Raw genomic sequence first — 25,889 nt, forward strand, 5'->3', positions numbered from 1 at the left:
TGCAGATTACATCAAAATTGTGGCACAGTAGACAGTGAAGAAGTTTTCTGAGATTACAAAGGGATCGTGATCATTTGGGTCAATGAACTGAAAATGGCAGATGGAGTTCCATATGGATAAATGTGAGGTATTGCATTTTGGAACAACAAACAAAGGTAGGACTAGGCTAGTGTTGTAGAACCGAGGGACCCCAGGGTTCAGTTATAACTGGTTCTGATATTACGCAATAGTTCCGTTCTCATGCAATCTTGTGTTATAAGAAAATTGCACAATAGCTGTGCCATTTAAACTAACGGGGCTGGAATTATGTTATAGCCAATAACAGGTAAGCAAAGTTCGCATTTACAAATAAATTCTTCATAGAACATAGAACATAGAACATAGAAGAATACAGCGCAGTACAGGCCCTTTGGCCCTCGATGTTGCGCCGATCCAAGCCCACCTAACCTACACTAGCCCACTATCCTCCATATGCCTATCCAATACCCGTTTAAATGCCCATAAAGAGGGAGAGTCCACCACTGCTACTGGCAGGGCATTCCATGAAGACACGACTCGCTGAGTAAAGAATCTACCCCTAACATCTGTCCTATACCTACCACCCCTTAATTTAAAGCTATGCCCCTCGTAATAGCTGACTCCATACGTGGAAAAAGGTTCTCACTGTCAACCCTATCTAAACCCCTAATCATCTTGTACACCTCTATCAAGTCACCCCAAACCTTCTTTTCTCCAATGAAAACAGCCCCAAGTGCCTCAGCCTTTCCTCATACGATCTTCCTACCATACCAGGCAACATCCTGGTAAACCTCCCCTGCACCCGTACAAGTGCCTCCACATCCTTCCTATAGTATGGCGACCAAAACTGCACACAATACTCCAGATGCGGCTGCACCAGAGTCTTATACAACTGCAACATGACCTCAGGACTCCGGAACTCAATTCCTTTACCAATAAAAGCCAGTAATCACATTAAAGGCAATTTGTGTTGAAGAAACACAGATTATAGCAGAACCAACTGTACGTAATTCTTTGACGTTTGCATCACAGAGAGGCAAAGGTGGTTAAAAAGGCATTTGGCATGCTTGCCTTCATTGCTCAGTATTTCGAGTATAGGAATTAGGAAGTCATGTTGAGGTTATGTAGGACACTGGTGTGGCCTGTTTTGGAATCCACTTCTGATTGCCCAGCTATAGGAAGGATATTATTAAGCTGGAGGGGGCTCAGAAGAGTTTACCAGGATGTTGCTGGGTAAAGAAGGTTTAAGTTATAAAGAAAGGCTGGATAGGCTGGGATGTTTTTCACTGGAGTGTAGAAGTTTGACAGGCAACCTTACGGAAGTTTATAAAATAATGAGGGGTTTAGACAGGGTTAATAGTTGTTGTCTTTTCCTTCGGATGGGGGAGTTTCAAGACGAAAAGACACATTTTTAAGGCAAGAAGGGAGAGTTTTCAAAAAAGACATGAAAGTCAATTTTTTTTTACACACACACACAGAGTGGTTTGTGTGTGGATGAACCTCCTGAGGAATTGGGTGGATATGGGTAAAATTACAATGTTTAAAAGACATTTGGATAAGAACATGAATAGGAAAAGGTTTAGAGGGATATGGGCCAGGAGCAGGCAGGTGGGTCTAGTTTAGTTTGGGATCATGTTCAGCATAGAGTGGTTGGACTGAAAGGTCTGTTTCCATGCTGTATGACTCTGCAGCACTGAAAAATTGAATTACCAATGTGATGCTATTGGGAAAAGGCAAGAGTGCAAGACTGATGGCATTGATGTAGTCAAAAACAAATATATATTAGTGTACGTATTTAAATGACTTAAATTTAAAGCTACTTCACCACATATGAAAACATACTAATTGCCGAGTTGCATGTAGATTTATTATTCTTAATATCAGGATTACCACAATAGAGAAAATGTGATGATACAAACCTGCAGAAAGGGGCAACCTTAAAATATTACTTTAAATTTGAAAAAAAAGTAAATTATTCTCACCTATTACCATCGCAGCAATTGTTAACATCTCATTCACACAATCAAATTCACAAGATGCCAGAAGAGCTTTGGCAAGTTGAGGATCCAGTGGAAATTCAGACATAATAATTCCAACTTCTGACAAGTTCCCATCATCATCCAGAGCAGCCAAATAATCTAGATCCTCCAATGCCTGCATCAGTGCTTCTGGGGCTGAGGAAAGAATGACAGAAATTACCACCTGTGTGTTCAGACTATTGCAAGTGAAGGCAACTGCAGCTGGAGGCTATTGAGCATCCAAGACATAATACAAATACACATCTCTCAGAACTGAATATACAGTGCAGTCATCCAGATGAAACAGCAAACTACAGAGGAACCTCAATTATCCGAAAATCGGACGATCCGAAGGAGATCTCGAGGTCCCAATGGAAACATTACATTAAAGACGTGCTTCCAGTGTTCGCGTCTTTTGTTCACATTGATGAAACAGGCACCATCGCAAAATGACTGACCTCCCACCTTCTCTCTCTCTCTGCCCACACTTTCCCTGGAGTTCTATACAGGGATGTACCCTAAACCCCCCCTTCCCCAGATAATCTCGCCAACATTGTCCTGTACAGGGCAAACATGGAACCTGTCAAAAAGTTGTGTGTGGCTGGGGTGTGGGGGGGAGGGGAGACTTACCCCACGAAGGCAGCTGCAGCAGTAGCAGTCTTGTTGTTGGTGTACAGTCTGGCTGCCCTGGAGAGGGGGTAGGGGGGGCGGTGGTGTTGGACAGGATTGGGGGCTCGCCTGCTTTGTGCTGGGGCGGGGGGGGGGGGCAGGTGCGGTGTTGGAAGGGGTTTGGGGGCCAGGAGGGGGGTGGTGTTGGACAGGGACGGTGGGTGGTGATGGGGGCTGGGTCTCGCACGCTGTGTGCTGCTGCAGCCTCCTGAACGGGGAGCCAACTTTAAGAACTCCTAGACCCAGAGGATAGGCATGTAATCGATTAACCGAATAAATCGATTATCCAAACGAAATAGTGCCCACGCATCTCGTTCGCTTAATCGAGGTTCCCCTGTACCGGATTAACATTTCATTCACTAATCACAGAGTTGTTTCAAAAGGAATGCTTCTTGAACCCTTGTGTCTCTATTGGATCTTTGAATGAATACAGCGCCTGCATTTCACTGCCTTCTCCCCATAACCCTGCACACATTCTTCCATTTTAATAACCATCAAATTTCTTGCTGAATGCCTCGATTGAACCAGACATGTTCCACAATGTAATCATTTGCTGCATGGAAAATTTTTTCTTCCTGTCCATTTCGTCTTTTGCTTACAATCTTAAATCTATATCCTCTTACTTGTTGATCCTTCCCCAAGCAATTAACAGTTTTATCATGCCTACCTGACCAGCTACCTCAAGGTTTTGAATAACGTTTTTGAGTAATTTTGAATAATATCAAATATCCCAAAAGAAAATAGTTTGGAGAAGTTGGGACTATCTCTGTAATACAACTTGTGAAATAGCAGAGAAGATTTAAGGTATCACTATTGCTGATCACCTCTAACGACATCCTGTAGGTTACCAATGATCAGAAATTGAATTGGACCACACACACACACACGAGATATGGTTACAAGAGAAGGTCAGAGGCTGGAAATTTTGCAATTAGCAATTTGTCACCCTCCCCACCCCTAGATATCTTAAAGCATGTCCAACATCTACAAGGCACAAGCCAAGAATGTAACCAAACACTCACCACTTGTCTGGACGAGTGTAGTTCTAACAACACGATAGAAATCTCTCACCTTCATGGACAAAACACACCATTTTGATTGGCACAACATCCACTCTCTTCGTCACCAATACACAGGAGCAGCAGTGTGAACCATACACAAAGATGCAATACGGAAATTAACCAAGGCTCCTTGGACAGCACCTTTGATATTTCTGGTCTCCTTCCTATCAGAAAGATTTTGTGAACCTTGAAAGGGTTCAGAAAAGATTTACAAGGATGTTGCCAGGGTTGGAGGATTTGAACTATAGGGAGAGGCTGAACAGGCTGGGGCTGTTTTCCCTGGACCATCTGAGGCTGAGGGGTGACCTTATAGAGGTTTACAAAATTATGAGGGGTATGGATAGGATAAATAGACAAAATCTTTTCCCTGGAGTCGGGGAGTCCAGAACTAGAGGGCATAGGTTTAGGGTGAGAGGGGAAAGATATAAAAGAGACCTAAGGGGCAACTTTATCACGCAGAGGGTGGTACATGTATGGAATGAGCTGCCAGAGGAAGTGGTGGAGGCTGGTACAATTGCAACATTTAAGAGGCATTTGGGTGGGTATATGAATAGGAAGGGTTTGGAGGGGTATGGGCCGGGTGCTGGCAGGTGGGACTAGATTGGGTTGGGATATCTGGTCGGCATGAACAGGTTGGACCGAAGAGTCCATTTTCAAGCTGTACATCTCTATGACTCTATGACCAGTGCCACCCAGATGGACAGAGGCACGGCATATGAAAGCCGCTCAGCACCACCATAAGGACAATTATGGACAGAATAAATGCTGGCCTGGCCAGCAAGCCCTTATCCCGTGAATGAATAAAATAGGTCATTCAATGCATTGAGTTTGTTTTGGTATTCAATGAGATCATGGCTGATCTGATAATCCTCAACTCCACTTTCCTGTCTTTTACCCATAATCCTTAATGCTCTTATTGAATAAAATCAGTTTATTTCAGCCTTGAATGTGTTGAATTGTACAGCTACAACAACTCTGGGAAAAGGAATTCCTTAAACGCAATACCATAGAAGTAAGAACTCCCTTCTCAACTCTAACCGGACAACCCCTTATTCTGAGATTATGCTGTCTAATCCTAGACTCTCTCGCAAGGCGAACAATTTCTTAGCACCTACTTCAAGCCTCCTAAGATTACATATTTCAATTAAGGTCAGCTCACATTCTTCTCAGCATCAACGAGTACAGACCCAACTTAATCAACCTCACTTCATGAGAAATGTCTTCCACTCTTCGGATCAGCCTAGTGAATTTCTTCTAGACTGCTGCCACTGCAAGAACATCTTTCCTTCAATGATGGGATCCAAGCTATTAACAGTCCTCTGTGTGTAATATCTTTTCTTGCTCAAATGATTACTAGTCAATCTATTGCCCAATATCCTATTCTCTCTCCCAAAACATTTAACAGCTTTTTCTTTCAAAATTATAAATTCTGCCTCTATCAATCTCTTGGTGATCTTACACGTCAAAAACTTCATATTTGACTTTATGCTCTTCTGAAGGTCCTGAATTGGTATGCGCTAGATATCAACTCAATGAACACAGAATTTGATAGGTTTGAGGAAATTTGTAGCTCAGGTTGAGGTTCTGGATGTAGTTTTGCTCGCTAAGTTGGAAGGTTCAATTTCAGATGTTTTGTCACCATACTAGGTAATATAATCAGTGAGCCTCTGGATGAAGCACTGGTGGCATGGCCTGCTTTCTATTTATACGTTTGGGTTGGTGATGTCATTTCCTGTGGTAATATAATTTCCTGTTCTTTTTCTCAGGGGGTGGTAAATGGAATCCAAGTCAATGTGTTTCTTGATAGAGTTCCGGTTGGAATGCCAATTTGATTTCTCTATTACCAACCTGAACATTTTCTCCAGCCACAGTTTCTCTCGTCTCCATCCTGAACAGCTCCAGTTACTGTTTTTATGACATGGGCTCAAATCTGACCATGGCAGACGGTGAAATTTGAATCCAACAAATTCCAAATCATCACAGCAATTTACAAGGGTCCCCGAATTACAAACATCTGACTTACAAATGCTTGAACTCATCAGCACAATCTTATACAGGGGTGCAATTTTAAAGATTCTACTTATGAGCTTTTCCTTTACTGCTGAATGGTTTATGAAATCATAAGGAAACCAGTCCAACCATTCCACCACCGACCATAATCCCAAACCAAAGTAGTCCCACCTGCCAGCTCCTCGTCCATATACCCCCAAAACCTTTCGTATGCATGGACTTATCCAAATGTCTTTTAAACATTGTAATTGTACCCGCATCCTCCACTTTCTGGGGAACTTCATTCCATACACCACCGTCTGAGTTTAAAAAAAAATTGCCCATCCAGTCCCTTTTAAATCTCTCACTTAAAAATGCACCCCCTAGTCTTGAAATCCATCATCCTAGGGAAAAGAGGGCTACCATTAACTCTATCTATACCCCTTATTATTTGGCTTCTTTACATTGTCTTGCATTTTGTTCACAAACCAGAACCAATGATTTGCAAATCGACTCCAGAAAGGAAACCATTTGCATCCTGGGGACTGCCAACTAGAGTACGAAAATATGATGATTGGTTGGCAAGTCAACTCTGATTGGCTCAGACAATGCCAAGGAGAAAGCAATATGGAACGATAAGCCATTCCACACTTTTCGCAACAATAAGTGAGCCATATTACAAAGCTCACCTCCATCCCGCATCACGAAGGTCTCAAAGCTCTCCGCTTCTTCCTTTCCCGCTGTACCAACCAGTACCCTTCCACTGACACCCTCCTTCGACTGACTGAACTGGTCCTCACCCTGAATAACTTCTCTTTCCAATCCTCCCACTTCCTCCAAACCAAACGAGTAGCCATGGGCACTCGCATGGGCTCCAGCTATGCCTGCCTCTTCGTAGGATATGTGGAACAGTCCATCTTCCGCAGCTACACTGGCACCACCCCCCACCTTTTCCTCCGCTACATCGATGTCCGTATCGGCGCTACCTCGTGCTCCCATGAGGCGGTTGAACAGTTCATCCACTTTACCAACACCTTCCAACCCGACCTCAAATTTACCTGGACCGTCTCAGACTCCTCCCTCCCCTTCCTAGACCTTTCCATTTCTATCTCTGGCGACCGAATCAACACGGACATTTACGATAAACTGACCGACCCCCACAGCTACCTAGACTACACCTCCTCCCACCCTGCCCCTGTAAAAACGCCATCACATATTCCCAATTCCTTCGTCGCCGCCGCATCTGCTCCCAGGAGGACCAGTTCCAAAACCATACAACCCAGATGGCCTCCTTCTTCAAGGAACGCAATTTCCCCCCAGACGTGGTCGACGATGCCCTCCACCGCATCTCTTCCACTTCCCGCCCCTCCGCCCCTCCAACCGCCACCAGGACAGAACCCCACTGGTCCTCACCTACCACCCCACCAACCTCCACGTACAGCGTATCATCCATCATTTCTGCCACCTCCAAACAGACCCCACCACCAGGGATATATTTCCTTTCCCTCCCCTATCAACGTTCCGAAAAGACCACTCCCTCCGTGACTCCCTCGTCAGGCCCACACCCCGCACCAACCCAACCTCCACTCCCGGCACCTTCCCCTGCAACCGCAAGAAATGCAAAACTTGCGCCCACACTTCCCCCTTTACTTCCCTCCAAGGCCCCAAGGGATACTTCCTTATCTGCCACAAATTCACCTGCACCTTCCACAGACATCATCTATTGTATCCGCTGCACCCGATGTGGCCTCCTCTATATTGGGGATTCAGGCCGCGTACTTGCGGAACGTTTCAGAGAACACCTCTGGACACCCGGACCAACCAACCCAACCACCCCATGGCTCAACACTTCAACTCCCCCTCCCACTCCCACTCCACCAAGGACATGCAGGTCCTTGGACTCCTCCATCGCCAGACCATAGCAACACGACGGTTGGAAGAAGAGTGCCTCATCTTCCGACTAGGAACCCTCCAACCACAAGGGATGAACTCAGATTTCTCCAGTTTCCTCATTTCCCCCCCCCCCCCCCCCACCCCCCCACCTTGTCTCAGTCAAATCCCTCAAACTCAGCACCGCCTTCCTAACCTGCAATCTTCTTCCTGACCTCTCCGCCCCCACCCCACTCCGGCCTATCACCCTCACCTTGACCTCCTTCCACCTATCGTGTTTCCAACGTCCCTCCCCCAAGTCCCTCCTCCCTACCTTTTATCTTAGCCTGCTGGACACACTTTCCTCATTCCTGAAGAAGGGCTTAAGCCCGAAACGTCGATTCTCCTGTTCCTTGGATGCTGCCTGACCTGCTGCGCTTTTCCAGCAACACATTTTCAGCCCATATTACAAGCTCAACTGATTATCATTAGTTAGTGCAAGTATCATTACACACACAGGATTGTAACTGGACTGCACTTGCTGAACAGCGTTACATCTAACAGTGGTTGTGTACAGGCAAGGTGAAGTCACCATAGTCTTACCAGGCCATAGGATTGCAATGTCATTAGTGAGAGATGACTGATTCAGGAGATGAACTGATGAAGGAGAGTGCTTCAGAGTAATGTGCAGTCAATAATAAGTAACAATAATGACAAACTCCTTACAGCTTGGGAGCAGCCATTTGACTCAGTTGAGTCCACACCGACCCTCAACATCATTTGACATCAAGAGTCACTGGTTAGGATCTGGAGTGTGCTGCCTGAGAATGTGAAGAAGGTGGGACCAGTTGAGTATTTCAAAATTACTTGAAAAGGAGAGGTTTCCGCAGCCATGGAAAGAAAGCAGAGGTGTGATGAGAGGTAAATTGGTCCTACCGAGGGTGTGTGCAAAGCCAGAAAGCATCCTGTGAAATTCTGTGATTGGAACAAGATTAAAGGGCAAATGCACTATTCTGCTCCTGTGTTCTAAAGCTTTACTGAAAGAAATAAGGACTCTGTGACAAAGTGCAACTTAAAAATTGTCTGTAACTAGTTGGGAATAGCTAGAAATTCTATTCGAGTGCCAGACCAACACGTCAACCATGCAAACTGCTTTATTGTCTTTACCTGGCCTGTCCAAGAAGTCACACTGTCCCATATCTGCAATATCCAGCCTCTTCAGCAGAAGCACAAGGTGACTGAGGTTTGTTTCAGACACTCGAGGTGGTGAAACCTCTGGCATCTCATTGTGGAATGCTTCGGAGTACAAGCGGAAGCATTTCCCTGGAGAAAAAAAGTGCACAATGTTAAACAACTCTCTTAAAAACCTGTTGACTTCTCTTCTTGCTGTAAAACTGACCTTCAGAACATACTCTACTGTCCTAACAAAAATATTATCAACATTGCATGAATGGAAAGGCAGATTATTTATTTAGTAGGTTAACATTTTCCTGAGTCCCACAATTCCTTGCTTAAAGTCTACTCAAACAATACAAAACTTTAGACTAGAGTGAAACAGTTCAGATCTGTGCTTCTGATTACTTAACATGCTGGGTTCCCAATTTCAATTATGTAACTGTAGGTAGTTCACATGCTTCTATTTCTGCAGTGTTAAATTTCACCTTACTTACATCCCTTTTTCACCTTCATAACTCTTTCAGAAACCTGCTGTATATTGCAGATGATCCAGACTGAAGAATTCAGGTCCCTTTATAAGTAAATTTCTTCATAGCTCAATCTTAGCCACAGTCTCCTGGAACTGCTCCAATATCTTATCACCTGAATTTGACTTTATTGGTTCTGCAGTTCAGTTGGCCTATTTGATTGCTGTATGTAGCAATAGCTCAAAAGATTTCAAATTCTCTATCCACTTTATTAATATCATTCAGAGAGCAGGCACACTTCTTATCATTTCATCCTATGGACAGCATTTCGTATTTGACCAAATTAAACTTCACCTACCATTGATCTTCATATGTACAACTTGAAACTAAAAGATGATGTCTATTAAGTCACCTCATTTGATTAGGACTCTAATTTTCTCTGTTAGAGCCATCGCCTAGTGGAGATAATTCCTTACCCTAAATAGGTGAGGTCAATATTGTCAGATTTAGCAACGGCGTCACACCTGCTGCAAATGCTATTGTCATATTCTTCAACATCTTGCCACCACATTTATTCTTTTACAGGATGGGGAAAACCAAATTTGTTACTCATCCCTAAATGCCCTTAAACTGAATGGCTGGCCAGGCAGCTTCAAGAGAGCAATTAAGAGCAACCACATTGCCACTGGTTTGAAGTCTGGACAGCAGTATTTTTTTCACCAAAGGAAGCTAGTACACAAATTTCAGGAGTACCTCAGTCTTACCACTTCCTTGATATCCAAAAAAATTCTAGAAGAGCCTCCTTTCTGAAAGATATTTTCAAAACTAAAAATGCTTCCTCAAGCTGCATTCATCTCCTGTTCCGAGATGTCTAAAATACCTCAAAAAAAAAGGGAGCAGCTGTTACAACCAGAAATTCTTCCCGTCCTCTATCTTGGATTACCCAGGGAAAGTTGTTTGGGGGAATCCTGAGGACAGGATGTACACGTACTTGGAAAGACAAGGATTGATTAGGTATAGTCAACATGGCTTTGTGAGGGGGAAATCATGTCTCACAAACTTGATTGAGTTTTTTGAGGAAGTAACAAAGAGGATTGTGGGCGGCACGGTGGCTAGCACTGCTGCCTCACAGCGCCAGAGGCCTGGTTCAATTCCCATCTCGGGCAACTGTCTGTGTGGGTTTCCTCCGGGTGCTCCGGTTTCCTCCAACAGTCCAAAAAACATGCAGGTTAGGTGAATTGACCATGCTAAATTGCCCGTAGTGTCAGGTGAAGGGGTAATTGTCGAGGAATGGGTCTGGGTGGGTTGCTGTTCGGAGGGTCGGTGTGGACTTGTTGGGCCGAAGGGCCCATTTCCACACTGTAGGGAATCTAATCTAATTGATGAGGGCAGAGTGGTAGATGTGGTCTATATGGACTTCAGTAAGGCGTTTGACAAGGTTCCCCATGGGAGACGAGTTAGCAAGGTTAGATCTCACTGAATGCAGGGAGAACTAACCACTTGGATACAGAACTGGCTCAAAGGTAGAAGACAGAGTGTGGTGGTGGAGGTGGAGGGCTGTTTTTCAGACTGGAGGCCTGTGACCAGTGGAATGCCACAAGGAGTGGTACTGGGTCCTCTACTTTTTGTCATTTATGTAAATGATTTGGATGAGAGCATAAGAGGTACAGTTAGTAAGTTTGCAGATAACACCAAATTTGGGGGTGTAGTAGACAGCAAAGAAGGTTACCACAGATTACAACAGGATCTCGACCTGATGGGCCAATGGGCTGAGAAGTGAAAGATGGAGTTTAATTCAGATAAATGGCGAGGTGCTGCATTTTGGGAAAGCAAATCTTAGCAGGACTTATACACTTAATGGGAAGGTCTGAGGGAGTGTTGTTGAACAAAGAGACCTTGGAGTGCAGGTTCATAGCTCCTTGAAAGTGGTGTCGCAGGTAGATAGGATAGTGAAGGCGTTTGGTATGCTTTTCTTTATTGGTCAGAGTATTGAGTACAGGTGTTGAGAGGCCATATTGCGGCTGTACAGGACATTGGTTAGGCCACTGTTGGAATATTGCATGCAATTCTGGTCTTCTTCCTTTCGGAAAGATGTTGTGAAACTTGATAGGGTTCAGAAAAGATTTACAAGGATGTTGCCAAGATTGGTGGTTTTGAGCTAAAGGGAGAAGCTGAATAGGCTGGGGCTGTTTTCCTGGAGCGTCGGAGGTTGAGGAGTGACCTTATAGAGGTTTGCAAAATTATGAGGGGCATGGATAGGATAAATAGACAAAGTCTTTTCCCTGGGGTGGGGGAGTCCAGAACTAGAGGGCATAGGGGGAAAGATATGAAAGAGACTTAAGGGGCAACATTTTCACACAGAGGGTGTTATGTGTATGGAATGAGCTGCCAGAGGAAGTGGTGGAGGCTGGTACAATTGCAACATTTAAGAGACATTTGGATGGGTATATGAATAGGAAGGGTTTGGAGGGATATGGGCTGGGTGCTGGCAGGTGGGACGAGATTGGGTTGGAATATCTGGTCGGCATGGACGGGTTGGACTGAAGGGTCTGTTTCCATGCTGTACATTTCTATGACTCTATGTCCTGACCTGGTGATTTGTGGGATTCCTCTGAACTGGTTAGTGTGGAACTACAATCACATGAAAGTTAATGTGATGAGGGATGGCAAGTTCTTATCACATAAGGACAATTAGTGATCCAGTTGGCTCTTTATTGCAGATTTCCATAATAGATGTTTTTATCTGGTACTAGCTCAAAAATTAAATTACCAAATTTACAGAGTTCAGTTCTGTAACTTATGTCGGAATTAAACTCTCAATTTCTGAGTTGATTTTGACATTTCTGCCTTGGAATTTTCTCAGTCCACCACCCAGTAGAGAGCTTGGTTATATTTCTCGAATTATTCATGAATGTAATTATTAACCTATTTAATTATGAATGAATCACAGGCAATTTTATTGTACCTCAGGTTATAAAAGAATTTTACTCCTTTGGCCAATTTTCATATTAGCTTAAGTGAATAAAAACCATTAACTGAGATCAGTTTCTTTGAATTTGATTAAAACAAAAATCAGGATATTTTAATATTAGATAGACACAGCCAATTTTCACAACTGCTTATTTGTTGCAAAATTATAAAAGTGGAAACACAAGTATTTTTCTTACACAGCCAAACTTTTTAAAAATCTGTGATGATATTCTCATGTATCATTATTAACTAATGAGAGGCATGAATGCCTTGTGAAGCTGTAGAAACGTGATATTTAGATCATTACCCTCCAGCTTCCGGATCAGGGAATTAGTCAATGTTTCTGAATTAGTCAATGGTTTTTATGACTTTCTTTCAATGTCACAAAAGAATCTGAAACACTCCAGCACACAGTGTGTGTATGAGCATTGGAATTCAGAGGAAAAAAGGACTGTGGTCCATCTGATCGATCTTCGACTAAGCTGGTGGTCTTCTGGTACAACAACAACAAAGATACCGTCTAAGTATAACATCAATCTCCACGGTGTACTCTATAACAAAACCAAGATGTGGAACAAGTCTTAGAATGCAGAACAAAAAGAGAAATTGCTGGAAAGACGCAACAGCTCCAGCAGTACCTGTGGAGAGAAAGCAGAATTAATGTTTCGTGTCCAGTGACCCTTTTCCAGAAGTTTTGAATTGCATTGGGAACCACACTTCCAAAGCCACCAACTCTGTTCAAGTATGCTATCATGAATGTGTGTCATGTCATGAGTAAAAGTGCAATATTATAGCTACAGGCTCTGAAGGGAAAAACCGTAAGGTTCATAACAGGTGTGTGTCACAGACAGCAAGTAGCAGTGAGAGTTGACTGTGGCTATTTTCCAAAACTTGCTCAGCTCCTGAGAAAATGCTTAATAAGTAGGAGGCAGATCCTGATATCTCGCTGTTCTTAAGCGACTACCACAAAAACGTTAAAAGGATGTGTGGAATCCAACTATTGGGATTATTGACAGAATTGCTCAAAACTGAATATTGCCTACAATAGTAAAATGCTTTGAGATTTACAATGAAATAGGATGAGCTTTATTGTCATGTAGTCAAATGAGTACAGTGAAAACATTTAAAAGGCATCTGGATGGGTACGAATAAGAAGGGTTCAGAGGGATATGGGCCACGTGCTGGCAAATGGGATAAGATTAATTTAGGATATCTGGTTGGCACAGACGAGTTGGACAAAAGGGTCCGTTTCTGAGCTGTACACCTCTATGACTCTAAAAGTTTGGAAGTCGCTAATTACGGCATCAATGGCTAGGAAAAGTACTACATAAATGCAAAACAAAAAAGGCAGATAAGAAAACAGGAGGTATGCTGGAGCTGCAGAAGACTTCAAACAAACCACAGCTGGAGTACTGTGTGCAGTTTTGGTTAACTGGACTATAGGAACAATGTTATTGCATTGGAGGGACTGCAGAGATTTACCAAGATGTTGCCTCAGACGGAGGAGTTTAGCTAAGAGAAGCTGAATAAGTTTGGATTGCTTTCTTTAGAACATCGAAGACAAAGATGGAACCAGATTGAGGCATATAAAATTAAGGGAGCTTTTTTTTAAAAACCCAGAGGTTGCATTGAATCTGGAATGTAGTACTGGGGAAGGTAGTTGAAGAGGAAAACCTCACATCCTTCAATAAGTGCTTGGAATGTTAAACTGAGTAGAGTAAAGATTTACAATAGTTGTTGTTTGTGCAGACTTTTTGATGGGCGTCATTTATATGAATCAAAGCACGGTAGGCAAATGCTATGTCTTTGTTGAATTGTGTACTCTTATAAAGCCAGTTCAGTTTGCTTCTACATAAGTCCAAGGAGGTTAAAGATGTTTGTGTAGAATTCCATCAGTGTAAACGCAGGCAGTAGCAACTTTATCACGAGATCTCTTATCTGATGGCAGGTGTATGGAGGTGGCCTTCCCTCTGATGCAGTTCTCCTTGAGACGTGATTTGGAGATGCCGATATTGGATTGGGTTGTTCAAAGTTAAAAATCTCACAGCACCAAGTTATAGTCCAACAGGATTAATTAGAAGCACTAGCTTTCGTAGTGCTGCTCCCTCATCAGGTGGTAGTCAACCACCTGATGAGGGAGCAGCACTACAAAAGCTAGTGCTTCCAATTAATCCTGTTGGACTATAACTTGGTGCTGTGAGATTTTTAACTCCTCTAGCTTATCTCTCCGCGCTTCAGGCTCACTGCCTTTATTCCTGATGAAGGGCTTTTGCCCGAAACGTCGATTTCGAAGCTATTTGGATGCTGCCTGAACTGCTGTGCTCTTCCAGCACCATTAATCCACACCCCTTGAAACGGCATTGCATCATATCAAAAAGTGATGAGGCTCAAATATATAGGAAATTACTCCAACATCCAGAAAACAGGATATGATAACAGGATATTTTTAGGAAATTTGGAAAGTAAGGCAATGCAATACCGCACTTTGTATTAGATACAGGAATGTTGGATGCATGTCACAAAGTGTTGCTCATCAATTTGTTCTATGTTTATTTTCTACCTTTCTACAATTGAGAGGCACTCAAGTGTCAGTCATAGTCAGAGATGTACAGCACAGAAACAGACCCTTCGGTCTAACCCGTCCATGTCGACCAGATATCCCAACCCAATCTAGTCCCACCTGCCAGCACCTGGCCCATATCCCTCCAAACCCTTCCTATTCATATACCCATCCAAATGCCTTTTAAATGTTGCAATGGTACCAGCCTCCATCACTTTCTCTGGCACCTCATTGCATACCCGTACCAGCCTCTGTGTGAGAAAGTTGCCCCTTAGGTCTCTTTTATATCTTTCCCCCCCTTACTCTAATCCTATGCCCTCTAGTTCTAGACTCCCTGACCCCAGAGAAAAGACTTTGCCTATTTACCCTATCCATGCCCCTCATAAATTTGTAAACCTCTATAAGGTCACCCCTCAACGACTTACAATGTGGAACTTGGTACACTTATAATGTATGGATCTTGCATTTCACATATTGCAGAATCACCCATGCAGTCTTCATTTCTTAATTTAGGTCATTCATGATATGTGAGCTTCACTGGCTCAGCATTTATTACCCAACCCCAACTGATCTGGAAAAAGTTGATGGTGAGCTGCTTTTTTGAACTACTGCAGCTCTTGGAGTGTAGGGACATAAGCAGTGCTGTTACAAAGAAGTTCCAGGATTAAGTTATGGTGAAGCAACAGCAATGTATTTCCAATTCAGGTACGTGAGTGGTTCAGAGGAAAACTTGCAGGTGTGTGTGTTCCATGCATCTGCTGCCCATTCCCATCAAACTGGCAGAAGTTGCCAGTTTTCAAGGTGAATTTTAAGGAGCCTTGCGATATATCATGTCAATGGGGGACACAGCTGCGTGTGTGTGCGCGCACGCGCGCGCGTGTGGTGAAAGGAGTGTATGAAGGATGTGGATGGGGGTAACTGTCCTGGATGGTATTGACTATCAAATCACTGCACCCATCAAATCAAGTAGAGGGTAATCCATCAAGTTCCTGACTCGTCTCTTGTAGATAGCGTACAGACACATCGGAAACAGTTGCTCACAGCAGAATTCCTGGTCTCTGACTTGCTCTTGTAGTCTGTGGTTATGCTTGCATGTATGAGCACCACCAGGTGCCTCTTTGACTTTTCGAAACCTAATCGGAGAAAATTCCCTGGATTTGTTACATCCCCGCACCACCACCTGGAACACTTTGCTGTCAGTCAAAAGAACTGCCTTGGTGGGACTTTTGAACATTAGCCAAAAATTCTTATGGAATAGAAATGAGGCGCTGAGGTTACTAAAATGATTGAAATGCAGGTGCTGACAAGAAGACTGCTTTTCTGTGTGTTCGGGGCTTGAAAACACTAAAAGCCTTCACTGGTGACATGATAGACTCACTATCTTGACTGCATCTGCTTCTGATTAGTGTATATGATAGCAGAACAACAGGCAGGTTTCCTCTCAAATTCTGTCCAAATATCATTATTGTAGCTTCAGTTTTATAATTCTGGCACATGGGGTTAGCACAGAGCAGTTCAGGTAAACCACAGAATGTCAGTGACTGGTGCGCCTTCCAGAGCAGGAACGCTACATTGGAAATCTGCAGGTTACTAAAAAGCTGGGTTTTGTAGGGATACATGAAAAACAACTTCACATTTCCTAGGAAAGAAATGGGAAGAACCCACTAAATTGATATAAAGGTCTAATTCTTCTGCAATGAATGTGAAGTGATCGTGTTGAGGAACTGATAAGAGAACGTTAATTTGCTGTGTGTTTTAAGAACTTTCAAATTGTTCTATACCTAGTTAGCTTGACTTGTTAGGGCAGGTATCATTCTGGGATACAAACTGTCCAACAGTATCAGCTAGAACCATAACAACACTGAAGTGTTTACTTTTCAATTGCAAAGCTGAAGACATTGGCATTTCATTGCTCTGTTCAACATCTTACATTCTTCACAGAAACATCATAGGGCAAAATTAAAGCCACAAAGTAAATTCAGGCAGATGCCCAGACGTTTGGACATAAGCAGAAATTAGAGTCAATATAGTTGTAGACATGGCCATAAATGGGGGACAAATTAAAACTAAAGCCTGAACTAGATGAGTGTAGATGTAGAGTCCTGGAGGAGATTACAGAGATAAAGAGGGGTGAGGCCATTACAGTCATTGAAAACAAAGGAAGAGCATTTTAAAGGTTTGTTTGACTGAGAACCAATGTACAGTCAAAGGGTATGGTGCTGGAAAAGCACAGCCAGTCACGCAGCTTCTGTGGAACAGGAGAATTGACATTTCAAGCATAAGCCCTTCATCAGGAATGAGAACCGATGTAGGTGAGCAAGTACAAAGGGTGATAGGGGAGTAGAATATAGTTCAAGTTAACATCGGTTACAAAGTTTTTGAATGACATCAAGATGATGAAGGATGGGAAAGAGTGTGTTGGAACAGTTAAGATTTAAGATAACTGTCGATGCTGCTCCGTTAACACTGTCTTTGGTTTTTTTTTAAATACAGAGGTTCTAATATGTCTAGGAATATCTACTTGTAAAGGTTTTAAAAAAATACTTATACAATGAAAGGGGAGTAACCATTTCTTCTAGTTCAAGGTTTTTATTTTTAAAGTTTGCTTTTTTAAAAAAAAGCTGCTGGGGTGGGGGGGGGGGGGGGGGGGGGGCGGAAGGTTCCCCGATTCAAAAGATTTTCTGGCCGACTCTCTCTCCTGTAAGAACCTGTGCTTGATTTTAACTTTTTTGCCAAGGGGGTATTCATGGGATGTTGCAGGAACTCATTCAGCTCTTTATTAAGTTGCATTTTCATATCAGTTAAATTTTCAGATAGTTACATTATTCTAAATTCAGTTTACTGTTGTTTGTGTGTAAATAAATTAAGTTTTGTTTAGAGTGGTTTCACCAGCCACATTGCTCCTGGAATATTCACCTTACATCTGCTTAAAACAACTGGGGAAGTTAGGTTCTCGGCTACCTTCTTCAAATGATTTGAAGGGGTCTTGCCTGGTCCAATACAGATTGGGGGCTTTTTGTGGGATTTGTTCTATAGTTACGATTTGGGATTAGGGTCGTCAGAGTCAAAGGCAAAGGCAGTGGCTGGTAGGTGTTGGTGTCTTTTGTTCCGAGTGCTGAATCCAGTTTAAATGATGCTGGCGTAGTAATGGCTCTTTCAGTCACCAAGAGTTTTCTCGCGGCAGAAGTAGTAACTTTGGTGGTTTTACAAAAGATGAACAAGGCAAAGCTGCTGGAATTGACAAACAAGCTGGAGTTGAAATTGCCCGTGTCTCTGAAAAAAAAAAGATGTGGTTAGTACAGCAATAGCTCAGCATTTAAATTTGCTGAAAACGCCATCAGAATCTTTGGAGATTCAGGGAAGATTGTAAAAGAGGTGGCATTGTTAGTCAAGGACAGTATTACAGTGGCAGAAAGGACATTTGAGGACTTGTTTACTGAGGTAGTATGGGCTGAGGCTAGAAACAGGAAAGGAAAGGTCACCCTTTTGGGATGCTTCCATAGGCCTCTGAATAGTTCCAGAGATGTAGGGGAAAGGATTGCGAAGAGGATTCTGGATAGGAGCAAGGATAACAGGGTAGTTGTAATGGGGAACTTTAACTTTCCAAATATTGACTGGAAATATATAGTTCAAGTACTTCAGATGGATCTGTTTTTATCCGATGTGTACAGGAGAGTTTCCTGACACAGTATGTAGACAGGCCAACAAGGTGTGAGGCCACATTGGATTTGGTACTGGGTAATGAATCCAGTCAAGTATTAGATTCGGAGGTAGGTGAGCACTTTGGTGATAGCGACCACAATTCCTTTACATTTACTTTGGCGATGGAAAGGGAAAGGTATATACACCGTAGGATAAGTGTTATAGATGGGAAAAGGCAAAAGGCAATTACGATGAGATTAGGCAAGATTTAGGATGGGGAAGAAAACTGCAGGGGATGGGCACAATTGAAATGTGGAACTTATTCAAGGAACAGCAACTGTGTATCCTTGATAAGTATTACCTTCAGGCAGGGAGGAAGTGGTCGAGCAAGAGAACCATGGTTTACAAAAGAAGTTGAATCTCTTGTCAAGAGGAAGGCGTTGACTTATGCAAGGACAAGAATAAAAGCTCAGTTAGGGAGCTTGAGAGTTACAATTTAACCAGGAAAGATGTAAAGAGAGAGTCAAGAAGAGGCAGGAGGGGGCATGAGAAGTCGTTGGCAGTTAGGATCAAGAAAAACCATATGAGGCCTATGAGGAATAAAATAATGACTAGAGTAATAGTAGGGCCAATCAAGAACAGTAGTAGGATGTTGTGTGGGGAGTCAGAGGAGATAGGGGAAGCGCTTCATGAATATTTTTCATCAGTATTCACACTAGCAAAAGAATGTTGTTGAGGAGAATACTGAGATACAAGCTACTGGACTAGATGAAATTGAAGTTCAAGAGGAGGTGGTGCTAGCAATTCTGGAAAGTGTCCTAAACTGGATGGGATTTATCCTAGGATTCTCTGGCAAGCCAGGGAGGAGATTGCCGAGCCTTTGGCTTTGATCTTTAGGTCGTCATTGTCTACAGGATTAGTACCAGAAGACTGGAAGATAGCAAATGTTATCCCCTTGTTCAAGGAGGGGAGTAGAGATAATTCTGGTAATTATAGACCAGTGAGCCCTACTTCGGTTGTGGGTAAAGTGTTGGAAAAGGTTATAAGAGATAGGATTTAGAATCATCTCAATAGCAATAAGTTGATCAGGGATAGTCAACAAGGTTTTGTGAAGGGTAGGTCGTGCCTCACAAACCTTATTGAAATCTTTGAGAAGATGACCAAACAAGTGGATGAGGGTAAAGCGGTCAATGTGGTGTATATGGATTTCAGTAAGGCATATTAGATTAGATTAGATTAGATTAGATTACTTACAGTGTGGAAACAGGCCCTTCGGCCCAACAAGTCCACACCGCCCCGCCGAAGCGCAACCCACCCATACCCCTACATCTACCCCTTACCTAACACTACGGGCAATTTAGCATGGCCAATTCACCTGACCTGCACATCTTTGGAATGTTGGAGGAATCCGGAGCACCCGGAGGAAACCCACGCAGACACGGGGAGAATGTGCAAACTCCACACAGTCAGTCGCCTGAGGCGGGAATTGAACCCGGGTCTCTGGCGCTGTGAGGCAGCAGTGCTAACCACTGTGCCACCGTGCTGCCCATAAGGATATGATAAGGATCCCCATTGTAGGCTATTGCACAAAATACAGAGGCATCAGATTAAGCATGATTTAGCAGTTTAGATCAGAAATTGGCTAGCAGAAAGACGGGAAATGTTCATCCTAGAACTCAGTTACTACTGGATGCACCACAAGGATCTGTTTTGGGGCTACTGCTGGCCACTTATCACTTTTATAAATGACCTGGATGAGGGCACAGAAGGATGTGTTAGTAAATTTGCCGGTGACACCAAGGTTGGTGGCATTGTGGGTAGTGTCGAAGGATGTTGTAGGTTACAGAGGGACATAGATAAGTTGCAGAGCTGGACTGAGAGGTGGAAAATGGAATTTAAAAATGGAAAAGTGCGAGGTGATTCACTTTGGAAGGAGTAACAGGATTACAGAGTAATGGGCTAATGGTAAGATTCTTCATACTGTAGATGGGCAGGGTGATCTCGGTGTCCTTGTACATAGATCCCCGAGAGTTGCCCAACTTGATTGGGTTGTTAAGGCACATGGTGTGTTAGCTTTCATTGGGAGAAATTGAGTTTCGGAGCCATGAGGTCATGTTACAGCTGTACAAAATGCTGGTGCAGTCATGACCAGAATTGTGTACAGTTCTGGTCACCGCATTATAGGAAGGATGTGGAAGCTTTGGAAAGGGTTCAGAGGAGATTTACTCGGATGTTGCCTGGTATGGAGGGAAGGTCTTATGAGAAAAGGCTGAGGGACTTGAGGCTGTTTTCGTTAGAGAGAAGGTTGAGAGGTGACTTAATAGAAACATAAGATAACTAGAGGGTTAGATAGGTGGACAGTGAGAGCCTTTTTTCTCTGGTAGTGATGGCTAGCCCAAGGGGACATAGCTTTAAATTGAAGGGTGATAGAAATAGGACTGAAGTCAGAGGTAGTTTCTTTACTCGGAGTAGTAGGGGTGTGGAACACCCTGCCTGCAACAGTAGTAGACTCACCAACTTCCAGGGCATTTAAATTGTCACTGGATAAAATATGGATGAAAATGGAATAGTGTAGGTTAGATGGCTTCAGATGGGTTACATCGGCCGAAGCAACAGAAGGCCTGAGGGCCTGTACTGTGCTGTAATGTTCTATGTTCCATGCGGTGGCTAAGATTCAGTTGAAAAATGCAGCAGCTTGAGTTAGAGGCAAAAGAAAAAGAAAGAGAAAAAGAAATGAAACCAGTTGAATTATGATTAAAAGCAGAAGAGAGAGAAGAGGATTGAAAGGTTCTAGCAAACCAAAAAGAAAAGGAGAGAGGGGCAAGGAAGAAAGAGAGTGTGTTTGAACTTGAGAAATTGGCACAGACAGGAAAGTCAGCTTAAAAAGGACGGAAGTGAAAGTAGAAGGTAAGCTTAGTGAGGAAGTAGGGGGACTCGTGTGGAAGCGTTTAGATCAGAGTGATGCTGGAAAAGCACAGCAGGTCAGGCAGCATCCAAGGAGCAGGAAAATTGATGGTTTGGGGCAAAAGCCCTTAATCAGCCCTTCAACTGGTATGCCCTCCATACCAGGCAACATTCGAGTAAATCTTCTCTGAAACCTTTCCAAAGCTTCCACATCCTTCCTATAATGTGATGACCAGAATTGTACATGTGGAAGAGCAGAGAATTAAAACAACAAGATTAGCAGCTGATATGGCTGATGATTATGGGATGGTCTACAAATCAAAATTTGACTTCCAACATCAATTTCAATCCATAAGGGATAGAATGTGGGAAAAGAGAAATCCTCATGTGGTAAGGGAAAAGTAGATCTCGGTAAGGATCATAAGAATTCTTACCACAGGGTAAAAAGGAAACCCATGAACGGGAAAGTTAAAAACCTCTGGTGCTTTCACTGCAATAAAAATGGCCACATGAAATGAGTGTTGGTGAGTTAGGAAAAGCACTGGGAAGCCAGATGTAAGGAAACAGGACAAGCCGGTGAAGTTTGTTGGAGTTGAAATGGAAAGCACAGTGGGGGCTAGAAAGCTGCACCAAAATGTACACGCTGGTCAGTGTTTGGTTACAGAGGAAGTGCCAAATCTTCTTAAAGCACATACCTGCAAAAGTAATGTTTACTCACATAGGCCAGGTGCAGCAGGTAAAGAGGTTACAATATTAAGAGATATAGAATCCTCTTAATCTTTGATGTTGAAAGATGAGAAAATATGTATCTCTGAAGGACTACTGCCTGAAAAAGTGCTAGTAATGGGAATTCATGGGGAGACAAGAAGTGCTCAATTATGGAGAGCGAGGTTAGAGCTTCCAGGGAAGAGTGGAGAAGTTGTGGTAGGAGCACTGGACAAACTCTCAGCTCCACTAATACAATCTGTCCTTGCTAATGATATAGCTATTTCACAGGTAGGAGTGCTGCCTACTGTGGTTGAAAAGCCAGTGGAAACTCAGTCAACTGAGGTATTACAGGAAGCATATCACCACATTCAGGAAAATTCCCAGTATGAGGTCACAAAGTCACCAGTTGAAACAGGAGAGGATCAAAGAGTACAGATAAGAAACTTGAAGTACAATTATCAGATATCCTGTTTGATCAAATGGTTGAGACAAACCAGGAGCAGATGGATAACAAAGTAGATACCTTGAGCTCAGAAAAAATTGAGTTACAGCAGAAAGATGAGAAACTAAAACAATTGTATCAAAAGGTATACATGGAAAAATAATCCAAATGTATCCCTGAATGCTACTATCTTAAATATGAAGTCTTACTGAGGAAGTGGAGACCATCACATTCAGGCAAATGAGAAATAGGCAGGAGTGCATCAAGTCATATTGCCAGTGGGTTATAGAGAGGTGGTGTTGCAGGTAGCACATGAACAACCAAGAAGTCATTTTGGGGTTAAAAACTCAAGCTAAGATACAAAAAATATGAGCAAGTTTTGAGAAGATTTGTAGCTCAGGTTGAGGTTCTAGATGTAAGTTTGCTCACTGAACTGAAAGGTTCGTTTTCAGATGTTTCATCACCATACTAGGTAATATCAGTGAGCCTTCACTGAAGCACTGGTGTTATGTCCCACTTTCTATTTATGTGTTTAGATTTCCTCGGGTTGGTGATATGATTTCCTGTGTTGGCAACATCATTTCCTGTTCCTTTCTCATAGGGTGGTAGATGGGGTCCAAATCAATGTATTTGTTGATAGAATTCCAGTTGGAATGCCATGCTTCTAGGAATTCTCAGGCTCATCACCAACACAGGAAATGACATCAGCAACCTAAGGAAACCTAAACACAAATAGAAAATGGGAGATAATACCAGCGCTTCATCAGAGGCTCACTGATGGAGTTACCTAGTATGGTGACGAAATGTCTAAAAACAATCTTCCGCTCAGTGAGCAGAAATATTTTTTACTGGCCTGGACTGCACAAGGATGTAGCTGAATTTTGCCAGATATATCATACCTATCAGGTAATTGGAAAACTGCAGGCAGTAATAAAACCCACACCTTTAATACCTATTCCAGTACTTCAAGAAACGTTAATTGATTGCATAGGACCCCAACCTAAAACAAAAAGTGGGAATCAGTATTTGCTAACAATAATGGATATGTCCATTAGATTTCCAGAGGCCATTCCATTACACAATATCAGAACTAAAAGGATTACAGAGTAGTTACTCAAATTCTTCATTAGATAGGGGCTACTCACAGAAATACAATCAGATCAAGGGTCAAAATTCACATCAAAATTATTCAAAGTTATGGACAGTTCAGGAATTAAAAAGTTAAAATCTACTGCATACCATCCAGAATCGGCAGGGAGTGCCAGAAAGGTGGCATCAAACATTAAAGACCATATTCAGCATTTATAGTCAGGACTACCCAGATGACTGGTATAAAGGAATTTCTTTTGTAGTTTTTGTACAAAGATACATCAAACGATTTGATAAATTTCAGTCCATAAGTATGAGTGTTTGGGAGTGAGGTGAGAGGACCACTAAAATTGATTAAAGGAGAAATTACTAAGTCATAATTGAAACTACACAGTTGCTCTTTGTGCCAAGTTTTAGGGAACAGTTAAATAGATCATGGGAGTTGGCTATACAGCATTTAAAAGTAACACAGTGAAACAGGAAGCAGACAGGAAATCAAAAACTCAAATTTTGCTCTCGAAGAAAAAAGTGCTGGCATTCCAGTGATGGTGAACCTTTAAAAGCAAGGTTTAGTGGACCTTATCAAGTCAAAAGGAGATGGAGAGAGGTGAACTATTTGATAAGCACTTCAGACAGAAAGAAATCTCACATATCATGTGAATATGCTCAAAAGATATTTTGCCAGGGAAGCAAAGCAAAAGGAGAATGTTTTACTGGTTAAACACAGAGTGAAGAAGCAAGTTCAGAGGATTCCGAACAGAACATTCCTCAAATTAAACTGGACAATGAGGAATCTGTCAAAAATTGGGATAAATTATCAAGTTACCTTCCAGAGGAAAACTGAAATGACCCAAAAGACCTATGGGGAGGTATGTGAAAATAAGCTGGGAAGTACTAATCTAACTATGCATGTAGTAGATAAATGCTGTTCCAATTAAGCAACATCCTGAAAGGCATAACCCTCTAAAGTTGACACAGGTTCAAAAGGAGATTGAACGCATACTCCAAGATGACATAATCGGAGTTGTAGTGACTGGAGCTCACCAATAGTAATGGTGTCAAAACCAGATGGGACTATGTGTGGACTATCGCAAAGTCTGATGCATATCCAATTCCATGTTTGGAAGACTGTGTTGACAAGGTGGGACAAGCAACTTATATTTCAAAGTTGGACCTCCTCAGAGGATACTGGGAGGTACCTTTATCCAAAAGAGCAAAGCTGTGTGGACTGCCTCCTGTCCCACCGAACTTATCTCCACATACCTTGATACCGCTCTGTCCCCCTTAGTACAGGAACTCCCCACCTATGTTTGGGACACCACCCATGCCCTCCATCTCCTCCATGACTTTCATTTCCCCAGTCCCCAACACCTCATCTGCACCATGGACATGCATTTCCTGTACACATCCATCCCCATGATGAAGGCCTCCATACCTCCATTTCTTCATCTCACACTGAATCGTCCCACTTCCAGAACAAAGGGGTAACCATGGGCACCTGCATAGGCCCCAGCTATGACTGCCTCTTCGTCGGATACATGAAACAGGCCACCTTCCGCAGCCACACCGGCACCATTCCCCAACATTTCCTCCGTTACACTGATGATCGTACTAGCGCCACCTCATGCTCCCGCAAGGAGGTTGAACAGTTCATCAACTTCACAAACACCTTTCACCCCAACCTCTAGTACACCAACCATCTTGGATACCTCCCTTCCCTTCCTGGTCCTCTCCACCTCCATTTCAGACAATTGACTCCACATGGACATCTACTCCAAACCCACCCACGACCACATCTACCTAAACTACACCTCTTCCCACCTTGCCTCCTGTGAAAACGCTATCCTTTATTCACAATTCCTCCACCTCTGCTGTTTCTGTCCACAGGAGGACCAGTTCCACCATAAAACATTCCAGATGGCCTCCTTCAAGGACTGCATTTTCCCTTCACATATGGTCAACGATGCCCTCCAGCAAATCTCCTCCACTTCCCGCACATCTGCCCTTGAACCCCACCCGTCCAATTGCAATAAGGACAGAAGCCCTTGGTCCTCACTTTCCACCCCACCAACCTCCAGATACATCACATCATCCTCCACTATTTTCACCACCTACAAGCAGACTCCACCACCAGAGATATATTTTGCTCCCTACCAGTGTGTGTGTTCCGGAGAGACCATTCCCTCTGATTCCCTCATCAGATCCATGCCACCTACCAACACCTTTTCCTGCCACCGCAAGTGCAAAACCTGTGTGCACACCACTTCCCTCACCTTCATTCAAAGTCCCAAAAGGATCCTTCCACAT

General features: G+C 43.0%; 1 protein-coding gene across 5 annotated transcripts in view; it reads right to left on the minus strand.

Annotated features, from left to right (window-relative positions):
* LOC140481329 (putative pre-mRNA-splicing factor ATP-dependent RNA helicase DHX32) overlaps positions 1–25,889 on the minus strand; it is a 129,399-nt gene that overhangs the window by 25,719 nt on the left and 77,791 nt on the right. For all 5 annotated transcript variants that reach the window (XM_072577358.1, XM_072577329.1, XM_072577337.1 and 2 more), the window contains 2 exons: positions 8,792–8,947; positions 2,001–2,192 (listed from right to left, as the gene is read on the minus strand). In XM_072577358.1, the coding sequence (XP_072433459.1) occupies positions 2,001–2,192; positions 8,792–8,947 (348 nt within the window). The remainder of the gene's footprint in view (positions 1–2,000; positions 2,193–8,791; positions 8,948–25,889) is intronic.

This window comes from Chiloscyllium punctatum, chromosome 1, assembly GCF_047496795.1.
Source record: "Chiloscyllium punctatum isolate Juve2018m chromosome 1, sChiPun1.3, whole genome shotgun sequence".
NCBI classification, from domain to species: domain Eukaryota; kingdom Metazoa; phylum Chordata; class Chondrichthyes; order Orectolobiformes; family Hemiscylliidae; genus Chiloscyllium; species Chiloscyllium punctatum.